Raw genomic sequence first — 22,574 nt, 5'->3', positions numbered from 1 at the left:
TCATAGCTTCCGAAGGGGAAAGGCAGAGCAGTTGCTAATGCTTGTAGGTATGTTGTGCTGGGAGACAGTATGAAAAATGAATGTAAAGCCCTGAGTGGGGGAGGCAGTGCTGAAAACATGTCAGGCCACTTATGTGTAATTTTTTTTGAGAAGGAGGAAGAAGAGCGGGTAATAAACCTGATGGGAGGGAAAAAGCATGAACCTGATGTGACAAAACAGAGACCCAGCATAAAAGATTTTAGGAGATGATGACAACACATAAAATGAAGCAAAGAAAATCAAGTCAAGTATTTGCCTTCAAACTAGAGGAGATGACTGAGGGGAGATAGGGGTAATGTTGATATAGAAGAGGTTTCATCAGACTTGAACTTCTACTATCAGGTGTTCTGTCCTCCCATCAAGTACTGAAACCTCCAGTGAGCTTTTAAAAACAAAAGTTTTTTTTTTTGATCTTCAAGTTTTATGTGGGTGAGGCTTTCAGACTTTTTCTCTGCAATTAAGATGTGACATTGTCCCCCTCTCATGAAAACCTGCTGGTTACTTTTTGTTAACTAAAGGACTTGTGCGGGGCCTTTAAGGAGAGTGAAATCCTAAGAGGACTGGCTTTAAGGACACTGACATTAGTCTATATGTGGCCAAGGCAAGGCACTCTAGGGGCCAAGGGATGTCAAAAATGAGTTTCATTGAATGGGAGTAATTTGTTTAGTATAGGCTGGGGTGATATTTTCAGAAAGGGTTCAAGACCCTCTGGAATATTTTACTCCCATCTTAGATGTGCTAGAAGGGAAAAAGGGGCAGTGTTTGCCTACAAGTCAGCGTGAAGGCCAGATGACAACAGCCTGTGGAAGAGAAGGTTTGAGAGATGCTGAAGTACTGTGGTGACAGGGCTGAGCAGACACTTAGAAGTACACAGAGATACAGAAATTCCTAGCTCATGGGCCTGAAAGAATGGAGATGGAGAACACTGTCTCCTGATAGAGATGATGCAAGATGGTGGATTCCTGAACTTTTTTTCAAAGGACAGTGGTTTGGATCAGAGCTAGAAGTTTTTGGTGCTAAGCTCTCACTTCTTCTCTTTTGTACCATGAGTGAAAGATAACAAGTCCCTTTTCAGTCCCAGTGAGTGTAAAAGAAATGCTGGCTTCAGACAGCATTTGCAGGTTTCTATCACTTCTTAAAAAAGGAAGAAAGAAAATCTAAATCTATCAATTCTTGCTGTCTAATGCTACCTCCTTCCTTCTTTCTGGAAGAAAAGAGGAAAGTGCCTAGCTGGATATGTAGATAATGAGAGAGAGAGAGAAGTTACGGATCACCTGGTAACAGTCCTACAGAGCCTTGCTGCTCTTGTCACCCCAGTTATTTCCTGGGTGCCCTGTCGGGTATGCAGGAATTTCAGAACAGAGGATCAGAGAAACCCACCTTCTGACTGGGAGCTGCCCAGAATGAGCAAGATGAGAAGTGCTAGCCAGTGTCCTTCTCTGTAATCCTGCTGCTGTTTTAAAATGAGACAGCTGAAATCGGGATTGCCAGACAGCTAATGCCTGAGGCAAATGTCTGAGGATTTGCTGCTGCGGAGGACTGCAAGTGTAAAAGTCTCCTTTTCAGAATCCACTGCCTGGGCCCTGCCTTCTGTGGCAGGTGCCTCCCAAGTCCTCTTCAGAGAACATGGCAAAATTTATTTATTTTAAGATGCCACTGCTGAGTGCAGGAACTGTGTATAACTTAGAGCACTCATTTGAGGTGTGAGAGGTCTGAGTTAATTTCTTTTGTCAGCCTGGGGATACAAGTCTGCATCTTCCAGCTGTCCGAAGAGTTGCCCTCGTTGCCAGGCTGGGATGAGGAGTGGCATTCATATTTGCCTGCTGCTCAGAACTGAACCTCTTTTACAGCAGAGACCACAAGTTCTTGACACAAGCAAAAAAGCAAGTGAGGAGGAGGCTCTTGCACCGTAGCCCAGTAGCTAAGACCCACAGGGAGAGCGGAGAGTTACAGGTTCCAGCTCCTGCATATTTAAAGCATGTACATTTTACAATAAACAGACCATGGATAATAACCTGAAATAATTCTCATCCATGACTGCGTTTTGTAACTGTTCCAGGTTGGCTAAATTACCATTATCAGGCTCCTTCACAGCATCTAAGCCCTGAGGTTTTGGATTCTAGTGTTTTTAAGGGAGGAGCTGGACATCTGACTGCTTAGGCTAGACTCCTTTGATCATGTGACGGGAACAGACAGGTCAGGTGGGCAGGCACTGTGGTCCACAGTTAGATGATGGAAATTAGACATTCTTTGGACAGCACCACAGTCTCCCAAAACATAAGAATTATTAGCTGTATACTGGGGGGAGGAGGTAAACAGTCATCTGTTTAGAAAGGCACTCAGGGGTAGTGAGTGTCCAGCGTGCTCTTAGAATGAGTTAATGAGCAGTGTTTTTCATACAGGAGGTCAAGAGTTTAATTATGGGAGGCAGTTTGGGTGAATGACTGAATTAATGGTATAATAAGGAGCAGGAGAAAGCAAAGTAAAACCAGTAGCCTTCATAACAAGGAAAGAGTTTATTTCCTAGGTGAAGCTATACAAAGGGCTCAAATACAAACTCTCCCACCTTGCAAAGACAGGCAATATAAAATTGCGAGCTTTTCATTGACCTCAAACCCAGGAAGGAACCAACCAAAAACTGAGAGCTGGGTCAAATATCTAGGGATGAGTGTAAGTGTAGCACAAGGATGTAGGTACAGAATTAGAAAGGTCAAGACAAAAAATAAGATGCAACTAGGAAGAGAAATTGAGAGCTACAGTAAATAATTTTTAGGATGTCAAAGTCTTTGCTTCACTTTCCCAAAAGGAACTAGCATGGTAGCTGGCTTGGTATAAAATGTGTCTTGACTAAAAATAATGTAACTGTTTGGACCCCTGTGTCATCCTCAAGTGAAAGTTGATACTGTGAGAACTCTTCTTTGTGTTGCTTGGCATTTATCCCACACTAGAATCTTGAATTTACTACTTGCATTTTGTCCCAACTAGTCCTAACCATGATTATTTACAATGCTGTCTCTGCCTGCTTTATGTTTTTCATATCTGACACGCAATGTGCCTCCCAGAGGAGGTCTTTTAATCTCATCCCTCTTCACCCTCAAGCTGTGTAGAGTTTTCTCCAGTCAGTGCATAAAGAACCTACTGAGCTGCTACTTCCCCCAGCATCAGTAGGATTTTCCAACATAAATCTCTCATCTATCAATGGATTAACATACTTAAAATGCAGCTCACTGAGTGGATTAAAGAGCTCAGGCATGGGTAATAAGATACAGTACCTTTCACAGCAGTAATGCCAATTCCGATCCATGCAGGATGGTAGTGACTGGGAGTTACTGCTTGGACTGCGTCAGCTGAGTATGGTCACAAACTCACATCATGGATTTCTCTGTGGGCAGGATGGGGAGCTAGTGAATGCAGTGAGCTATGCAAGCAGTGCCTTCCTGTTTCAGGGAGTAGAAAGATGTGCATCCAGATTTAACTTGGACAGTTTTTAAGATGTTTGCTAGAAAAGAAATGTGGTACAGTGGGACTTCTTGTTTTGTCTTTTTAAAGAAAAGGGATGATGGGGGGGGGGGCAAAAATCCCAATATCATATTTATTATTCATAATTTTCTTCAGATATAAATAATGTTTGTAGTAGTATTTATGACTTCATTCAGTTCTGGAGCCCTGATTGGTGTCCTCTGATTATCTTCTTGGGACAGGACTAGTCTGCACACACATATGGATTTTGTTCTGTTCTTAAAACTAACTCCTTCTCTTTTTTTTAGCATTTAAAAGCCTTTTTTGTATGTACCTGTCACAGTACTCAGCACAACCAACATTTTTTTTCTTTGAAAGTATATCGCTCCCATTACTCCCATAATGTGTTTGGACCCCCTTGAGAAGGGAGCAACTTGGAAAAATGAGTCATAGTTTATTTCCAGACCTTGAAGTGATTATTTTCCCTTTGAATTTTTGAAACCATTTGTCAAAGAAAATAAGTTTTAGCCTCGATTAAAAAAGGAGCAATCATGTGGCAAAACACTTTAACAGTTCAAGTAAGGGCCAGAGAAACCCATATGAAAAGTCAGGTTTTTTGGTAATGCAGAGTGTGGTGGTGTGTAGTGTCCTAAAATAGACTTCTGCATCTGGAATATACATCTGTTAAGTAAGGCAATTAGTGATTATATATTGGGTTGTTTTTAAAATAACTCAGATGTTTTTCTGCAAGGCTGTTACCAAGGTTATCGGTTGTGATGGTTCTTACGTCTTTTTGTCTTCCCTTCTTCCCTGAAAACATAACCAAGGAAAATTTATAGCAGAAATTAGAACTTACTCAATAAACTAGTGCAGTGCAACAGAGACTGTCTAGCATCATGACAGTTTTGAGCAAAAGAGAATATCAGTCTCTTTCCTGTGCTAGTAATTAGCTCTCCTGCTTCAGCTGAAGTCCTGTTTCACACGATAGTTTTCTCATCTGTTCAAGTGTTTGCATGGATCCATGGATTTTGTAGCTGGCCTCATGGTAGCTATGTGAATGTTGACTTTTTTTGTTTCATGAGCTTCCTAAACTTCTGCTCTCCGCATGTAGTTTTAGTTCTTTGATTTTTGTTATGAAAATGAACTTGGGGAAATAAGGATTTGGTGTCTAGGGATGGGTATTTTAAAAAGGAGCCTTGAACATGTAGAGAATGAAGGAGGAAAACCACAGTGTATGCAGGGCAGACCTGACAGCTGGTAGGAAGGTTTAGTGAGTGAGGGACCAAGGGTCCTGCATGCCCATGGCAGCACAGCAACCAGATCCAAACTAATTCTGTTGAACCCAGGATTCAAGGTGTAGTGACTGCATAGCCATCTCGAGAGTCAACGTGGTCTCTTCTAGGGCTGGAACTGTCTGAAAGGATGTGCCCTCAGCACAGTAAGGACATTGACCTGGTGGAGCAAGTCCAGAAGAGGGCCAGCAAGATGGTTAGAGGGATGGAGCACATCCGCTATGAGGAAAGGCTGAGAGAATTGGGATTGTTCAGCCTGGAAAAGAGGAGGCTTTGGGGTGACCTAATTGTGGCCTTCCAGTACCTGAAGGGAGCCTACAGGAAATATGGAGAGGGACTTTTTACAAGGGCATGTAGTGATAGGACAGATGGGGAGTGGATTCAAATTGAAAGAGAATAGGTTTAGATTGGATATTAGGAAAAAATCTTTACTGTGAGGTTGGTGAGGCACTGGAACAGGTTGCCCAGAGAAGTTGTGGATGCCCCATCCCTAGAAGTGTTCAAGGCCAGGTTGAGTGGGCCTCTGAGTGAACTGGTCTAGTGGAAGGTGTTGCTGCCCATAGCAGGGGGTTGGAACTAGAAGATCTTTAAGGACCCTTCCAACACAAGCCATTCTGTGATTCTGTGATTCTATGCATTCTTGTCTATGGCTGCCACTGGTTGCTGGTTGCTGATTTTAAGATGTTGGTCTGAGATAGGACCTGTTGAACATTGTGTCAATGTTGAATGACTCTTGCGGGAAAGTAAAAGCAAATTTTCCACTCAGCATGTTTGACACTCAGCATGTTTGAATGCGAGAGCTCTGAAGTAAAATGAAACACATGTCTTCTTGAGGATTGAAAGCCAGTGCTTTAGCTGTCTGTGAAGAAACTAAAGACTGTGTGAGCACATCTCAAAAGGTTTGAAGAAATAATCTGGTAAAAGCAGTTATGTCTTAAAAGACATCAGTAGCTCTCCTTTTCTACACTGGAGGTTACTTTTTTAAATGACCTGAGACCTCCCCAACTTTTCTTTCTCTTAATCCCGTTTTCTTCTGCTGTTCACTGTTCTGGCCCCATTGTATGCCCAAAGGCCTCTGTCCCCGACAGCATCTCTTGCAAATGTAATGGTTGCATAGTGTCAGATTTGTTGCGTAGTGTCAGGCCATTTGCTTGCTATTGCTGGCGAAGCCGGCAAAAGTAGTTTAAATTTACTCTGTTACACCCCTTGCTACTTTATGTTGTGCAGGTGTAGCTCAGGCACAGTGAAAGCAATGGGAGTTTTGAATGTTTCTTATTCCTTCTGCTTTGTCAGAGGTTCTCCTTGACTTTCCTTGTCTCCAGAAAGTGCAATAGAGATAAATTGAATAATGATTTTCCTGCCTTTATGGTTGTGGTTCCTTTTTTCTGTTTCATTCTATTTTGTTCTTCCTTCATCTCCAAAAAGGAAAACCTTCACAAAGCTCCAGAAACGCATGATGCTCATGTGCTATGTGTCTTGCGTCCCTGAATTATTGAGGCCAAGGAGCCACTAACATAAAATACTGGAAGTTAACATTTACATTTACAGTGGGTTTGCCACAGTTTTTTTCATTCAGTCTGGGTGGTGGCTGATAATTCTACAGGTTGGGTATGGTCCTGGCCAGTTTTGCCTTCCTCTTTGTGTGGCAAAGTAAAATGATTCAGCTGGGTGCAGTCAATAGGTGTCCTCAGGAATGAGTTTGCCAGGTATTAAAAAGAGTTAATAAGGAGTGTCTGAGGGCTAGACTGATAATGATATGAAGGTGTGAAAAGATGCAGAGAATGAAACTATTATTTGACATGTATATGTATCCTTAGGCAGCTAAGTGCCTGTATTCCCATTTGCACTGAATTTGCTGTTAGTCCGTGGAGGTCAGTGTCTTCATTGCCTGAATTAGAAATAGGACTTTTTTTTGTAGCTTTCTTACTACTTCTGAGGTGGCAGCGACAAAAATCTTCTAGGGATGTGTGTTGCACATATTTGGGCTGGTTGTAATAACCCTGTTAGGACGGTGGTTCATCATCTTGGTAGTTAACAGTAGGTTGAAGTAGGTATTTTTAACTTAAAGTGCTTTTAAGAAAGGAAGGCAGGAACAGCACCTACAGTTATTGTTGCATTCTTATTATTAAAAATGATGTTATTATTTTGTGATACAGTCAATGGTTATGGGGTTTTATATTTTATTAGTCATCAATAAGATAGCTGCATATCTTCCAGTGGCATGCTGTTAATGTGCCAAGCAAATGCCATGGTTGGTTCATTTTTTCTCTCCTGCTCTCAAGAGAGGAAGTCGTGTGGTGCAGCATTTTGTTCTGATGAATGTAGAAATGAGTGTGCACCCTGCAGTCGTTGGTAATGGCAAAGGTGAGAGCAAAGCACATTTTGCCTTTGGAGTGGAAACTGGTGATGTCTGTGGGAGGCCTTGTTCCAGAGGGGAATCTTGCCTCAGTCTTGTACCTGTCTCAGTAAAACTGTACCAGCTGCACATGGCAACTTGCCCTTCACCACAGGTAGCTGCATAGCTGCACAGCACCAGGGAACAGAACTGTGAACTTCTCAGGTCACTTCTAAGTGACCTTCTAAGGAGCTTGGATTGAGGCAGTTTGAGGGTAGAGATAATGACCTAAGAGAGAGAACACTTACATTGCTGTGCTTGGGGCCTGTTCTAGGTATTGTGAAGTTTTTTGTGAAACATTTCTTATGCCAGAGTCCAGTATCCAGTTGTGGATGCCCCATCCCTTAATATCCAGATCTGGATCTTAGTATCCAGAGTCCTTCATGTTTTATACATGAAGGTATTTTCAAAATGCTTCCTTTTAAAAAGTTATTTTTATAAATATTTTGTTGGTTTGCAAGACTTTGTTTTATTGTTTCCTTATTGAACACTCCCCAAAAAATGTTTTTGAAATCAAGACTCTTAATTTTTCATGTTGTTTTTGTGTTTGATTTTTTTTTTTTTGTGAGCGTGTTTGGTTGGTTTGGTTTTATTTTTTTAATTATTTCCCTCATTTTCTACCATGCTCTATGGCCAAAGACTGACTGTGGCTCCCTCATGCTTCCCTGTTCTTCATTCCATCTGATTAACTTCGAGTTGGTTTAGAAAACATGTTTGATTCTTCTTCCATTCCTATTCTGTTGCAGATTTTGACTTGAACTATTTTTGGCATTGGAGCAAGTTTACAGACTATCTGCAGTGTGTCCTCACCTTCACTGGTGTGACTGGTTACATCACTTACCTCTGGCTGGACTCATCTCTCTTTGTGGAGACACTGGGCTTCCTTGCAGTGTTCACTGAGGCCATGCTGGGTGTTCCCCAGCTCTACCGCAACTACCAGAACAGATCTACAGAAGGAATGAGGTATGGTGTTTGTCTTACATAGCAAGTAAGTGTGCGTGTGTGTGTGTGTTCGTGTAGGTTATCTGTGTAGTGTTGGAATACTTCTCCAGGAAGGCCAATGTCATGTCTCTTATTTTTACTTGAAAATATGGCAACTGTCGGAGTAGACACTCTATCACTAGGAGCTGCTGCAGCACTGCTGAAGGCAGTGGGAGCTCCCTTACAGCTCTGAGGTCTGACCCATTATCCAAGTCCAGCTGGACACTTCCAGGGTGAAACAGGTTTTAGTGAAATAAACATGTGAAACTACCACTGTTGCCATTAGCAACATATTGCAGTCCAAGCCGTGCTACACTGGCAATTAGAAATGGACTAAAGAGATCATGCATATCAAAAGTAATACAGAGGATGAAAATATTTTGAGCCTGCAGCAAATAACTGTCAGTGTAACTCATATATTAGCTCGTCACTTTTTGTCACATATCTACTCATCACTTTTTCATAATCCATTATTACATTTGTAGCAAATAACATGAGTATTTATTTTTGTGTCAGAGCCTGAAACTGACATTTAAGAAAGCTCTAATAAGACGTTTACAGTCATTACTAGGAAACCCTTTATAAAAAAGTGTGGGACAGAAAACTTTAATCCTGTGCCCACTCTTGGAGTGTTAAATTAGATTATCTTTTCATACTGTTTACTGGATAACTCAGTGATAACACTAAGATTTCCAAATTGCAAAGGCAACTTGTAAAGCTTTTTGAGAGAGAAAACCTTCACTGTGGTACATACATAAGTGCACTGGTCTGTAGAAAAAGTACAACAGCAAGTTCACACCCAAACCAAAGCAATTTTGTCCTCTGTTCACATCGTTCCCTTTACTTGTTTAGCTTGAGCATGCTTATACTAGCTGTTCGAAGTTTTTTTCTAGCTTAAAATGTTGTTGAGGGAATGGTCAGAAATTTACTTTGATGCTTAAAGCATTTTCTGAGTGGGAGCCCCTTTGGTACAGAATGAGTCAGGATTTACTTCCAAACTATTGGGGTATATTTCATACACACACTGCCTTGGAAAATTCTGTTCCTGTGATATCCAGAAGGCAACTTACCTACCAGACCTTCTTTATGCTCTGGTTTGACTTTTCCTTTTCTGTTTTTTATCAGTGAATCATAATGCCATATTATGATAACCACTGCCAGGTAGTGTTTTGCTTTTCCTTAACTGCTTTCTGGGGACTTGAGTTTCAGTTTTCCAATTTCCTGTACATGCTACTTAGCAAAAGGAGAAAAAAAGCCCTTGTTCTTCAGAACAACGGTTTCTTTGTAAAGCTTTAAGCATAGAATTGCAGAATTCTCATCTAAAACTGCTTGGCAGGAGTGCTGTGTTTAGTCAAGATAAAATAGCATAAAAGCTTATATTCCCTTGCTGTTGAACGGAACTAGGTCAAGGATAGCCACTCCTCCTTATCCGTTGTGCCCAGAGGTTTTCCAGAGTGCATTCCCCTCTCCGGTTCTACTCCACAGTACTTCCTGTGGCATTGGACACCGATGAGTCTGGGGACTGATGGGACAATACACAGGTCTGTGCTGATGTACTGCAGTTGGAGTATGTTCATGCAAATGCAGATGCAAATGTTAGTGCTATTCCTTTTTTTCAGGCTAAATTGCAGTTTTATGTATGTTGCAGGTACCACATACAGTTTCTAGTCCCGTGCAAATGTAAATTGACTAGATTGTCTTTAAGCATTACTGGGCTATTCCTGCTGTGAGAGTGAGTGATTTCTGCTGGTGTATTGCCTTCTGTTGAAGGAGCTGTTGGAAAAAGTTCCTCTGAACTTCCCTTCCTGTGTCTGCTTCTCTGTCTAAAAGCACATCAGAGAAGACACCCCAGTCACGGAAGCACTGAGGGAGCATGTAACAGTCCAGCCAGGCTACTCTTAGGACTAAGTTTGTGAACTTGCATGGCTGTTTACCAGATGGGGACTAGCTGATGGCCACTGCTCTGTGCAGTTATTTACTGCTCAGTGCACAAATAAGATGTGTGTGGATGGTTACGCTGTCAGAAGCAATCACACTGGGGATCCTCTGCCCATCAACTGGGCCAAAATGGCTGGCTGCCAGCCATGCTCTTAGCAAGCCTCAGTGGCAGTGTAAAAGAGATGAGTTTCAAGTGTCTGTGTGACTTTAAACTTAATGGGGAGAGCAATGAGAATTAAGCTGCTGTATTTAATGACCTTTTGGACAAACATCACATCCTGGTTGGAGGTGGTAACTTCTTAAACCACAGTAATTATGTCACTTGTGGTGCACGAGTGGGGTCTGTGTCCCTGATAAAGATCACAACCTTTATTACTGCCAGAGAAGGGGCTGTTTGAAGGTCCTCATGGCTTGGCTGAGAAAAGCAGTAACGTGCATCTGTCTCTGAACTGGGACAGAATGGGACAAAGCAGCTGATATGTTAAGTCTGTTTAGCAAATAATTCCTTTAATAAATGTAAACTTACAGAAATGGAGAATAAGGTTACAATAGGTGGCCACATCTGATCAGAGCTCCTCATATCTTATTTTTATTTATGTCTTCATTTCTCCCTTCTTCTCTCATTTTCCCTCCTTTTGTAGCAATATGGGTACTAGGTCCTGTAGCATCCTACCCTGTTCTGAGAGAGTGGAGGCCAAAGGAGAAGTTGGAAAGAGATGGAAACAATAAAATCAGAAAGGGGATGCACGCTGAGTAACAGCTTTTGTAGAGGGAAGATCATGTAGTATGTACTGGTGGGCTGATGATTGATAGGCGGAAATTTTCCTATGATTAAGTAAACAACTAAGCTAGTCAAAGGAACAGAAATTTTCATTATGTTCTCTTTGACAATTCACCTGATTACTTTTGGAATTAGTACTTTATGGAAACTTAGAACTCTGTTCAAGTGTTTAAGTACTTCTTAAAAGTCGCAACCTAAAGAGTATAGTCATAGTTTTATAAATTATGGTACTAACCTTGAGAGAAGGGCTTTTGTAATGAATTGTGTTAATACCTATCAAAGAAATAATCACTTAATCTTCATTTCTGTTCAAGAACTAAACTAGTTCTGTCAAGTCACCTAGTAAAAGAGTAATTTAATGACTTTAATTATTGGGGTGGATTAGAATTATGATTATGTTGGAAAAAAGACAAAAGCAGCCTCAAAGTTTAAGAGCTTTAGAATATAGGAGGCATCCTGTTATATGAGAAAAAAAGGCATTAGAGGTTAAAATATTGCTCATTACTTGTAAATTTTCTTTATATTATGTAGTAAAATATTTCAAAATTTGATGCATCCCCTCTCCAATCTTTCAGGAGTCACAGATGCTGACTTTGCTACAGGTGGAATCTGATACTCCTCGTATTACTAACTGCTTTTGCTTTGTGACAAAAAACTTACAGGAATTTATTCTGTCATTTTAGCTTTGCGTCCTCACTCCTTCTAAGATACTTGACTCCCAGTCACTTTCTCTTTCTAATAAACTGCAATCATGAGAAAAGGTAGTGTTTAACATGAGGCAGTGGAGAGGGTAAGAAGGTTGGCTCTGAATCTGGCAGCAGCATTGCTGCACACAGCTATCAGTGCACACCTGCTGGTCAGTGCATTGGGAAAGTCACATCCTTGTGAGGACAACGGCTTTTGTGGAGCTCCTGTAGTGGGGGGAGTGTGTGCTTTTTATGCAGGGGTGGGAGAGCCTCTGAGGGAGGCTTGGACTCATGCAGACCATGTTATGATGTACTCATCATAATCCCAACAGGCCTCCTTCCACCAAAGGAGGAGGATGGAAGTTGTTCTTCTGTAAGTCTGTGACCAAGCTGTAGGTGTGTGGTCCTACACAAAGATGAGTTAACCCTGGGACTGCACAAGGGTCCATTTGCTCCAGGACAGTTTTGTTGTATTGCATTCCTGTCTGCTGCCCTGCCCTGCTCCAGAAAAAAATAACTTCATTGAAAGTTTTTTGCAAAAGCTTGTCAGAGTCACCTGGCAGTAACCTTTTGGACTGCTAGCTGCTGCTCCAACCCAATAGAGCAGTGGTTTCTTTTCAGTCACTGCCTGGAGTTCAGAGCTGCTGCATGGCAGAATCTCCTCAGGTCTAAGAAAGAGGTCTGGCAGTAGGCCTGAGCTGGGCTGCATATCTTGAAGTTTCAGAAGTCACAGTCCATTGGATGTGCTCATCAATTGTTAGTTTGGAAACGTAGGTTCAATAAAGTGAGGTCCTTTTACAGCAGTTGTTGAGGTCCTGATGTCTACTGTTGTCTCTTCTCTGACTGCACTCCGGGCACGAGATGGGCACTTGCTGTGCTTGACTCAGGGCTGCATGTGCAGCTGCAGGGTCATAAGGATGCAGCCAGGGAAGGGCTGTGTTGTTCCTCTGCCGGCTGTTTTCCGTGTCTCTCTTCTAGCTCATAGACAGTTTTCAGTCTGCTTGAAAGGAACCTCCTTTCTGCACAACTTTCATTGTCATGTTTGTTTGATGTTGGGTCAGAGGGTCAAAATTTCACTGCCTGGAGACAGCACAATCAGTGACTCTGCTTGTGTGTTGATAGGAGCCTGTCTTGAGAAATCCAGCCTGAAAAGGCTGAATGAGGATAATCAGTATTTAATTCAATCAGGTTATTGTGCTATGAAATAAAGAAAATATTAATTTACTTCCTCCTGTGGCAGTACTGGGTCAGTCACACTGATTATTCTGTTTTAAAAAGCACAAATCACTAAAGGAGAAGCAATCAGCATTTTTTGTCTCAGAAGCTGCTGGAGTCCAGAGTTGCAAATTTTAAGAATGCTTTTTCCATTCAGAAATGTTTTACAAAGTGCACTGCCACTGTGAGCTAGTTCTGAGAAAGTGTTTATCTGAAATGTGTCCAGTGAAATGAGTGTGGTGTAAAGAAGTTTGAAAGAAATAAATTATATTAAATGTATTCTATTATACATCTATATTTAATATAGTATTTCCTCTTTCCCTCTATAGATAATATTAAAAATACTAGAAGACAGTATTTCTTAGGGAGACAAAATTTTGTTGTGGGGGTCTTATATTTAAGTACTGCTCTGCAGCTTTTTCCTTTATGACACATGCAGCTCTTTATATCATTTTTTAGAGAAACTTTTGACTTCTGAGAACAGCGTTTGTTCCAGAGGAAAATCCTGGCTTTATTCAAACGCTGTGAAGATTAATGAAAGCTGCTAGATTTTTCTGCCTCTATTGAATTAGCCAGGTGCTGTGGTGAACAGATGTAAAAGGCTTTAGTCAGGACTGGCTAACCAATGTCTGTCCACCTCCTCTAGTGAGATTTGAGGTTTAAGGAGATGGGGCAAGTGCTCTAAAAATGCCACTGCTGTGGTTTCTTGGGATTTTTTAGCCTCAGGGAATTTTTTATTTGTGAATAAGTAAAACAGCTCCAGTGAGTTACTTCTTTGGAGTAATGCTATTTAAAAGAAAACAAACCCCTCAGCTAGAGAGAAGTAGCTAGAGTTGTGGATGTTTCTGCTCAGGCACCAACTATGCATTAGCTTCTTAAGAATAAATTTAGTTCCATTGAAAAGAGATGTTAAGAGACAATCCACATCTGTTGCGGCAACTCTGTTACCTATATGTGCTGCTTTGGGGAGGTTCAGTAAAGGACTGAGAGAAAATAACTGGAAAAGGACTTTAAAAATGCTAAAAAGAAGGAAAGTTAAAAGAGGATGATGCAGATAATGGCAGTATTGAATGGTATGAGTTTTTTCCTCAGAAATTGCATGGATCAGACCAAAAGAAATAGGAGTAGGGATAATGGATGCCTATGTGAGAGATTTCTTTTTCTGAGTATGCCACATACACAAAACAGACACAGTAGAGTGGTGATCTGAGTTAGTGGTACATTGTGTCCAGTCTGGACATCAAGGAAGATGCTGAATAGAGAGAGTCTGTTTCTCTCAGACTTTGGAGTTGTAGCCTCCAGGTGCTGATTAAAAAGTGTCTACTGTTAAAATAGCAGCTGGTTTATATATTAAACACACAAAACAGAGAAGGTGGAAGAGGGGTATTGGACTTGAGGGCCATTTTAGTTAAAAACAAACAAACAAACAAAAACCTGCCAAAATTGGCTTTGTGGATTCAAATCATCTGACCCAATAAGAAGCAGATTTTCACTGCAGAAAGCATTGTGTAGACAATCATAAGGGACTAATTTATAAAAGCGAAAGTAGTTCTCAAGGGACTAATTAGGAACTAAAAGGTGAATCTGGGACTCTGGCAAATAGAAAAATCAAGGTCTTAAGCGTGAGCCAGAATGTAATGGGTAAATGTAAAGTTATTAGCACTACTTAAAAGGGGTTTGTACTTTACATTCTATGGCCCATTACTTCCTTTCACTGCTTTACCTATTGAACTAAGTTAATGAAAACTGTCTGTCACTGTGCTTACAAATTGCCTGTTTTAAACTATACTTATCATTTACATTCCTGTCTGCTGTGATTGTCTTTTTTTGTCTTCTTAAATACTCTTTCTTTCTACTCAGATCCTCAGTTTTATCTGTGGGTCTACAAAAATTGTTGTCATTGCTTCTGAGGCTCCAGGCAGCATTCATACAATTTTTCGGGGAAGTTATACTTATTTCATTGTTTTGCTTTGATGACATTTCCTTTTTCCACTACTGTGGCACTAATTAGCTGCTTGATATTTTCCTTTATTGTAGCCTTTATATAAGATATTCTGAGGTTTCTCATTTCTGGACTTTGCATACACATGCAAGTTTGCAAGAGTTTGGGGAGTAGTTAGTAAACAATTTTCATGACTGGATGGAGCAGGTTTTTGTACAACTGTAAGGCTTAACTGCTAACAGCTTCTCTTCTCTCTTAACCTTTTAATTAGTGGTTCTAATAGACACCAGGAAGATCAGATTCCATTCCCGAATCTGCCTGTTTCAAAGTTAAGAGACTGAAGAAAGTAGTCTGTAGTCCTCAGAAGATTTCTAGTTTCTTCTCCCTTGGAAGTGTTACTACATCAGGAAAGTAAACAAACTTGGTTCAGTGCACTCAGGATGAGGACAGTCTGTTAGTATGTGAACAGATAGACTGAAACAATCTTGTTCTGATCCCAGGAAGCAAATGGATTCTCTCCTCTTTTTCAGACCCTCTTTTCACTTACAGCAGACCTGTGACTGATGCCCCAGGTTCAAGGACCTGCGCTTTCTGCTTGACTTTCTGCTGATATGTGGCCTCTGAGTTGCTCTGCTGGGGTCAGCACTTCATTCACCTCTCTTCTCACCTGCTGTGTCTCCCCAGAGCTCTTCTCTCAAGACCTGGAGCAGCACAGCATGAAGCTCCAAAGACAGTTCTTTGTGCCCTGTGCACTCAACACATCTGAGAATTTCAGGAACTGAAGGAAGAGGCAGGTAGAAAAATCCAGGAGGGAGACCTTCCTTCCCTCACCCTCACAGCACTTCTGACAGTGTGAGCAGCAGTATCCACTTCCCTTAAGCATCCCTAAGGTTGTAGCACAGTGTGGACTGCTAAAGCTCTTGCACATATTTGAACCTCTTTCTCATTTCTCTTCCCTTGGCACCTCATCTCATCAGTTCAAAAAATAAATTCAAAGCCAATGACTTCAAACTAAAAGCATTCATCTTTTACAAATAGTTCAAGGGTTCTGTACAGTAATGGGAATAAAGCTCTGCTAGCATGTTTAATGAGTGCTCTCTTCAGCTGGTGCTTTTCTCTGTGCCCTAAAAATCTGAATTAGAAGAGAAAATTTGTTGTACTTTTGTTGCAAAGCCATTCCATTGAGGTTGGGCACTCCATTTTTTGCTGGCAATTAAGTGTCATGCCAGGTATTTTACATGGTTAAGGTCAGGTCAAGGCACAAAAGGTCGGAGTTGAGCTTGTCTTGAAGGCACGTGAGAGATGAAAGTTTTCTAAAAATGTCTTTTTCCTCTGTTACCTAACAAATTTTGGAACAAAAGTGCCTCAATTCTTGAAATTCCAGTACCTGTTTTGTTTCGCCAGAATTCATGACAACCAGTTGTGTAAGTGGGATAAGGTACCTGCTTATGTGGTTGCAGAGTTGTCTCCCTCAGTGCAGTAGGACTGAGTGGGATTAGAAATTTGGAATGGAAGTAAACTGAGGTTTGAGTTTGAAGAAATGTAGGTTGAGATGCAAGGATGCAAATATCCATAATGGTAATACTGACTGTGATGAAGATCTGAAAATGAGCAGAGTCGTGAGTAATTTAAGTAATTAATAGATGAACCAGGACAGCAGGAGAAAGAGATTGAAGGACCTTAGGCCAGAAAGTGACTTTGCAGTTTGGTCCAGAAAGACTAGTAGGAAGAATCGGATAGAAAATGGGAGTGTTGGGCAGATACGGGTGGGTCAGCTACAGAGATTTTCTGTTTCAGGTGTGACCTGTAATGGTGCATTTGGTCCCCTGCTCCTCAGACATAGAGGAACAAGGAAAAAGAAGTTGTAGAGTACTAGAAATACTTTGTAGCTGTTAAGGTGTACCAGTTTTTGGACCTGTACAAACTAAACTTTAGGTATAGCTGCTTGAAATAGCCAGAGGCCATACCAGTGATCCTGGACTATCCACCAGCCCCTGTGTGGCATGTCTTGTAGTTTCCCCTTGACTATCCTTTCACAGACATGTTCTCACAAATACTGGGGTTTGGATGGGTATGCTACATGGGGTCAAAATGTGTGACACGCTGCCACTCTTGGAAGTTTAGAAGACAGATATTCATGAGGAGAAATAATTGGCAAATACCCGCATACCCTATTTTTCCATGACACTTTGTTGTTTAACTACATCTTTTTGGGTTTGTTTGCCTCATGATGTTGCAGAGTGAAATCCTCCATTTTGTCTTTCCTTGGTGATGTGTACAGTCCCTGAAAATGACAGAAACTTTCAGATAGTTTGCTCTTGGATTGCAGCCCACTGTGGTATCCATTCTTCATGGATAACAACTGTTTTAGCTTGGTTACAGAGGTCCAAAATAAATGCTGGATCTCTCTTCTTGCATGCTCTTCTTAACTCCTGCTAGTATCATGGGGCCGGACAAATGTCTTTCTCTTGAGGTGGTTGGTGCTGCTCCAGCCTCAGAGGAATTGTTGAGAAGTGAGGTAAGGCACCCACACTGAGTAGAGCACGTAGGACTTGTGAACAGTTTCATGCTTGGATTCCCAGCTGGCTGTGCAGTATTTAAAACAAGATCTATGCTTGTGCACACAGAAAGACTTGCCTTCGGGTTTCCAGATTTTTAAGCTTCAGACAATTTGGATATCTGATCCCAATGTTTTCTTATTCATCTTTTTTTTCTTTTTTTAATAATTTTTGGCAGATTAAAACAATTTGGTTAGCATCAGGAGAACTCCTTTTTTTGTTAAACCATATGGCATTTTGTTAGGAACAAATGCTCTGTTTATTAATTTTTGTTTGGTTTGTGCAGTGTTATAAATAACATGGCATTCGTGTTTTGTGTTTTCTGGTCTGTGTTTCACTGCTGTAGGCAGGCTAGCCTCTGATTGAAGTGCAGTGTTACGGATTCTTGTTTTCTTTTCTAAGCAGACTATTTTGGAGCTGCAAATGGGAGCTGAAAGTTTTCCAAAGTCAGGATGTTATAACCAAATCTGCTTTTTCTTCCAGACATTCCCCTGCAAATGGCTTGTGGGAGGTAATGGCTTAAAAGGTTTCAGGAGAGATACCTTCTGTACCCTCTTCCCAAACCCAAATGCGGTATTCAAAATACTCATTGACAGGCTGTTTCAATGTGGACTTTATTCCTGACGGAAATACTATCTTTTGAGCTCTTAAATGATTTTATTCTGCTTTTATATCCCCAATCATTTAAAGAACTGTCGTAATTTTTAACATATATGGAAGTCAAGTGCTAATATATGAAGAAATGTCTCTGAAACTGTGTCAGTCTAATCAGATTTTTTGATTCAGAAAACCTGTGTTACGGTCTATTACTTGGCCATGATGAGGGGAAGTTGTGGTGAATTTCCACTGATTCTTGAACAAAAAGAGACCAGGCTAATTCTCCTCTTTTTAGTTCCTTTCTCTGTTTAGTTCCTGTTGCCTGACATAAAAAAAAAAAAAAAAAAGAAGAAAAAAGAAGCAACTTTCAAAGTAGATAACAGTCAATAAGTTTTGCTAGTTTTTCTGTTGTTAAAAATAACTTAGGAGTTTTGAGTTCATTGACTATCTGAGCACAATTAGCCCTACGTTTGTGACTGTAGCAGGATGTAATTACATCAGGGCACCACATACCTCCTGTTGCTATTTGTGCTGAAATGTCTGGTCCAACCACTACAGGATTTCTCAACGGAAGTCACCATCTAATGTCTGATTCTCTCTGTGTCTTCTAGCTTGCAGGGTATTTTTGGGTTTGTGTGTTACGCTGCAAACATGCAGAGTCATAACACTGATGCGAGAAAATCTACAGTGCAAACAGGAAGCAAATACAGCCATGTCTTTCTTCTTGTGTGGGTTTTGTGCTGAGTACCAGCCCATGTTCTTCAGGCTGCTGCTCTGCAGCCCTTCCAGTGTGCTACTGTTTGTAAGCTGTTCTGATGGATGGTTGCAACTAGTCTTAAAACAGACTGGTTTACCTGGGAGGAGGAAGAGGGGCTTCACATATCATATGTTTTTTACAAGATCCTTCTTTTTGGTCAGTTTTGTTCTTTCAGGTGAAGGAAGAAGAAAGGCGTAATGACCAAGAAGTGGCTAATGTTGTGTGCAAAGACTCTGATAGAAAATCAGAGACTTGAGGCTGTTGCAGCCAGGTTTTGAGCAGAGGGAATGAAGATGCTGAAAAGCTTTGATTAGAGTAGCGTTAGTCCTGGATAAGATGGATCAAGCCTAAATATCTGGCTGATATCACTGTTCCACAAAGAGAAGCAATGGAAAATGTTTTGGACTTTTTTTTCTCTTTTGAGTGCACTTTATAAGCTCTTTCTACATCTAAATAATTCCAGAGGTATTTTGTAAAAATTATGGTTTGTTGGCTGACTGCAGGCACAATGTACTGATAGGTGGTTTTACCTATACTTACTGTCACTTCCAAGTCAATACACAACATACAAGGAATGGGAATGAATCAGATCGTTTCATGAGAGAAGTGAATGCTTTTTTCCAACATGTCATTTATTCATTTAGCAAATGAAGATGGGTATACAGCATGTTTATGAAATCTACTACCAGTAGTAGACAACAGCAGTGCCGTAGGGCATTTAGCAATCCGCCCTTAGTCTAGTGTCTGATCAGCAATGCTGGTGTCTCTGAGAATTTAGTTCCAACAGCAGAATAAATAACTGCTCTTTCAGGTTTTAAGTGCAGTTGAAAAATACCAGCTTTTCCTCTTTGTGGTCAGTTGCAATTTGTGAAGACTTGACACTTACTGCTACTACATGAGCAGCTCCTTATATTGAGCTCAGCTGTAAGGAAAGCACTTGCTTTTTAGGAGGTTTGTTGTCATTGGATACTGCAGTACTGATTTACATTACTGGGAAGTGCTATTTTTACTGCAAATCTGCCTCTGCCTCTGGCGATACCAGCTATTTGAGCACAGTTCCTGCCTCCTGCTTCTCAAGTTGGCATCTCTGTTGTCACCCAGCCAAATGCTGCCATTTGTTTATTTCTACATCTCCAGGTTGCTCTAAGGCGCTGCTCACCTCTAACCTGTTTGCTCACTTGCGCTAAGAGCAGTTGTGCTGTCCTAATAGACCATATCCTCCATAAGAACAAGGTGAGCATTTCCTGCCTTCCACATCTCCCCAGCTTAGCTTTGGACTATTTCAGGAAAGATACCTGTATATTTACTCCTAAATTCTGCTTTGCTGTGTAGCCAGTGCTGCACAGAACAGCTTCATTTGCGTGACTTTGCAGATGTCAGGAAGAGAGAGCATGAAGTTGGTCTTTGTGAGATAGGTTGGGACATTTTTGCTGCATGCAGCCTCTTTGTGCTGGACTGTCCAGTCTCAGGTGGTCTTGGTGGTGGGCCCTGACTGCCTCATCTGTGTTGACAACGCAGCATTTTCTCTCGCATTGTGAGGCCAAGGGCCAGACGCGCACCAGTAGCCTGTGACCTGCCAGCTCCCAGCACCTGGCACACAGCACTGCAAAGGTTGATGAGCTGAGGCCAGTTGTACGAGACTCAACAAGACCAAATGCCAAGTCCTGCACTTAGGTCACAACAACCCCATGCAGTGCTACAGGCTGGGGGAAGAGTGGCTGGAAAGCTGTCTAGTGGAAAATGAGAATAATACAAGAACTGCCTCTCTTCCCCAAGTGACTGGGTGAAGTTGAGAAGCTGTGGACAAAAACTGGCTTCTCTGTGCCATGTGGCATCCTGAAGTACCGTGATGGCTGGAAGTATGAGAACAGTGATGGTGTATCCATGCAATCCACCACACATAGTCATGCATGCACCATTGTGTTATTGTGAGTGACATTGCGTATGCAGCAAGGACAAAGCAATTGCAAAGCCCAGATAAGGGGAGAGGGCCATTACTGTACTGAGCATCTGGAAATGAGGACCTGACAGAAGTCATGTTGATGGTGTAAACTTCATTCACCCCCGTCTCCCAACCTCCTGAAGCATGGACCTGTGATGTGGTAGTGGGGCAGGGGCAGCTCTATTCCCCATCAGATGCCACGTGGACACTTGATGGGTTTCTCAGTGAGCTGAAACTTTCAGGCTGTGTGTGCAAATGGGTTCTGGTTGAGAGGGGAGAGAGCCAACAGCAGTAGCTTTTCCCTTCCCTGGGGTGGGCAGTGGAGGAATGAGACACATACTTAATTAGAGAGGGTGCTTTATAGCCCCTCCTCCCCCACCCACTACCAAAACCTTGCCACGCAAACCCAATACAACCCTGAACACCCTTGTCTCTGGTTCTACTCCTCTGTCTGTCCATCCCAAAATCAGATTGTTTCCAAGGACTTGTGTACCATGTTCCCATTTCTCTTTCAGTTCCTGTCATTCCCTGTCCTGCTCTAGTCTCTTTTTTCTATCCTGTTCTCATCTGACCAACCTTTTGGCTTCTCTGATGTCTCCTTGGCTTTTCTCTGTGGATCTTCATTGCCTTGTCTCACGTCTTGCGTGTCTGTCCCCATTTCCTTACCAAGTGGTTTGTGGTTACCCCACACACCTTTCGATCTGTGCTGGACATGTCCCTTTTGTTCAGTCCCTCTCTCTCCTCTGGAGAGCAGCTGGCACTCCCACGGTCACTGATTTGCATCAGCCCTGTACTCTGAGAACCTTGGTGCAGCTGCAGTACAAAGTTTTGTGGGACATCAAGTGTTTTCGGTTTGTTTTTTTTGTCTTTTTTTTTTCAACTTTATAGTACCTTGGTGATTGGCAGGTTTTCTCTGCTGTTTTATCTAAGCTACTAGACAGAGGAGGATGTATATTTTTTGGCTCAGTGGCAGGCCAGTGGTGTTAGCTCTTTAAACTATCTGTTGCATTTTTTAAAATCAGTTTTGCCAAGGTCAAGTTGAGTTTTTCCTGTGTGTAGAGCATTGTCATGTCCTATAGAGAACTCCAGGTCTGATGATGATTCCTTGAGTGTCAGGTGTATGACCTGAAGAGTGGGGCTCTGAAACATCAAAGGCTGTTGGAGCATGCACCAAGTTACCCAGCCAGTACTGCAGAATGTTGAGTTCACAGGTGGCTTCCTAGCAAAACCCAGAATTGCTTTGGCAAACTTGGCACAGCATGTGACACGGCTAGAGGTGTGCTTGGCTCCTGTGATGCTGCTGAACTGCAGGTGTCCGTAAGGTTTCCCTCAGTGATTGATTATTCTTTCTTTGTGGGGGTTAACTCTTTTGTGGGCTGTACATTTTCTGACAGTGTGTATCTTGTTCTCCACATCTGCACTGTGCTGTAGGATCACTTTAAAAAACCCAGCTAGCTTTCTCCATGGGGAATATGTGACAAATATCCTTTGCATGTTAAATTCCCACTCAGCTGTTCCATGGCATCCCTGAATTGCCTATCTGTCAACAGTGAGCAGTTGGTTTGATTGGCCAGGTTGGGCATGTGCTTTTAGTGAGGGTCCCCAGCCATGCCAGGACAGATTCACGATTAAATTGTGACCAGTTGCCCAGCAAACACTGAGGAGCTTAAAATTAGAGGAGGAGGAAAGTTTGCTGCCAGCAAGCAAGGTGCCAGTTTTATTACCCTCAGTGCTTATTGCCCTTCCTGATTAAAATCTCAGTCCCAACCACTGCCCGCATCTATAAAGCTCCTCTAAGTGTGAAGTAAGGTGACTTGGAGTGACTGGGAATGTGCACAGGGCAGGTGGTGCATGCTGTTTGCACCAAGCACAAATGATATTGTGGGTTCAGCAGTTGTTTTCCTTTTCTGATTATTTATTTACATTTTTAGAATGACCTTGGGTGGGGAATGGCTGCTCACTCAACCCTATGTCCTTGCTTGCACTTCTAGA

At 41.8% G+C, this 22,574-nt stretch overlaps 1 protein-coding gene across 3 annotated transcripts in view; it reads left to right on the top strand.

The window, feature by feature from the left end:
* Positions 1 to 22,574, top strand: part of SLC66A2 (solute carrier family 66 member 2) — a 58,231-nt gene that overhangs the window by 31,571 nt on the left and 4,086 nt on the right. For all 3 annotated transcript variants that reach the window (XM_064666449.1, XM_064666447.1, XM_064666437.1), the window contains one exon: positions 7,932 to 8,148. In XM_064666449.1, coding sequence (XP_064522519.1) covers positions 7,932 to 8,148 — 217 coding nt within the window. The remainder of the gene's footprint in view (positions 1 to 7,931; positions 8,149 to 22,574) is intronic.

Source organism: Pseudopipra pipra, chromosome 1, assembly GCF_036250125.1.
Source record: "Pseudopipra pipra isolate bDixPip1 chromosome 1, bDixPip1.hap1, whole genome shotgun sequence".
Taxonomy (NCBI): domain Eukaryota; kingdom Metazoa; phylum Chordata; class Aves; order Passeriformes; family Pipridae; genus Pseudopipra; species Pseudopipra pipra.
Note: the sequence above shows the minus strand (reverse complement) of the source record. Positions and strands in the feature narration are given on the sequence as shown.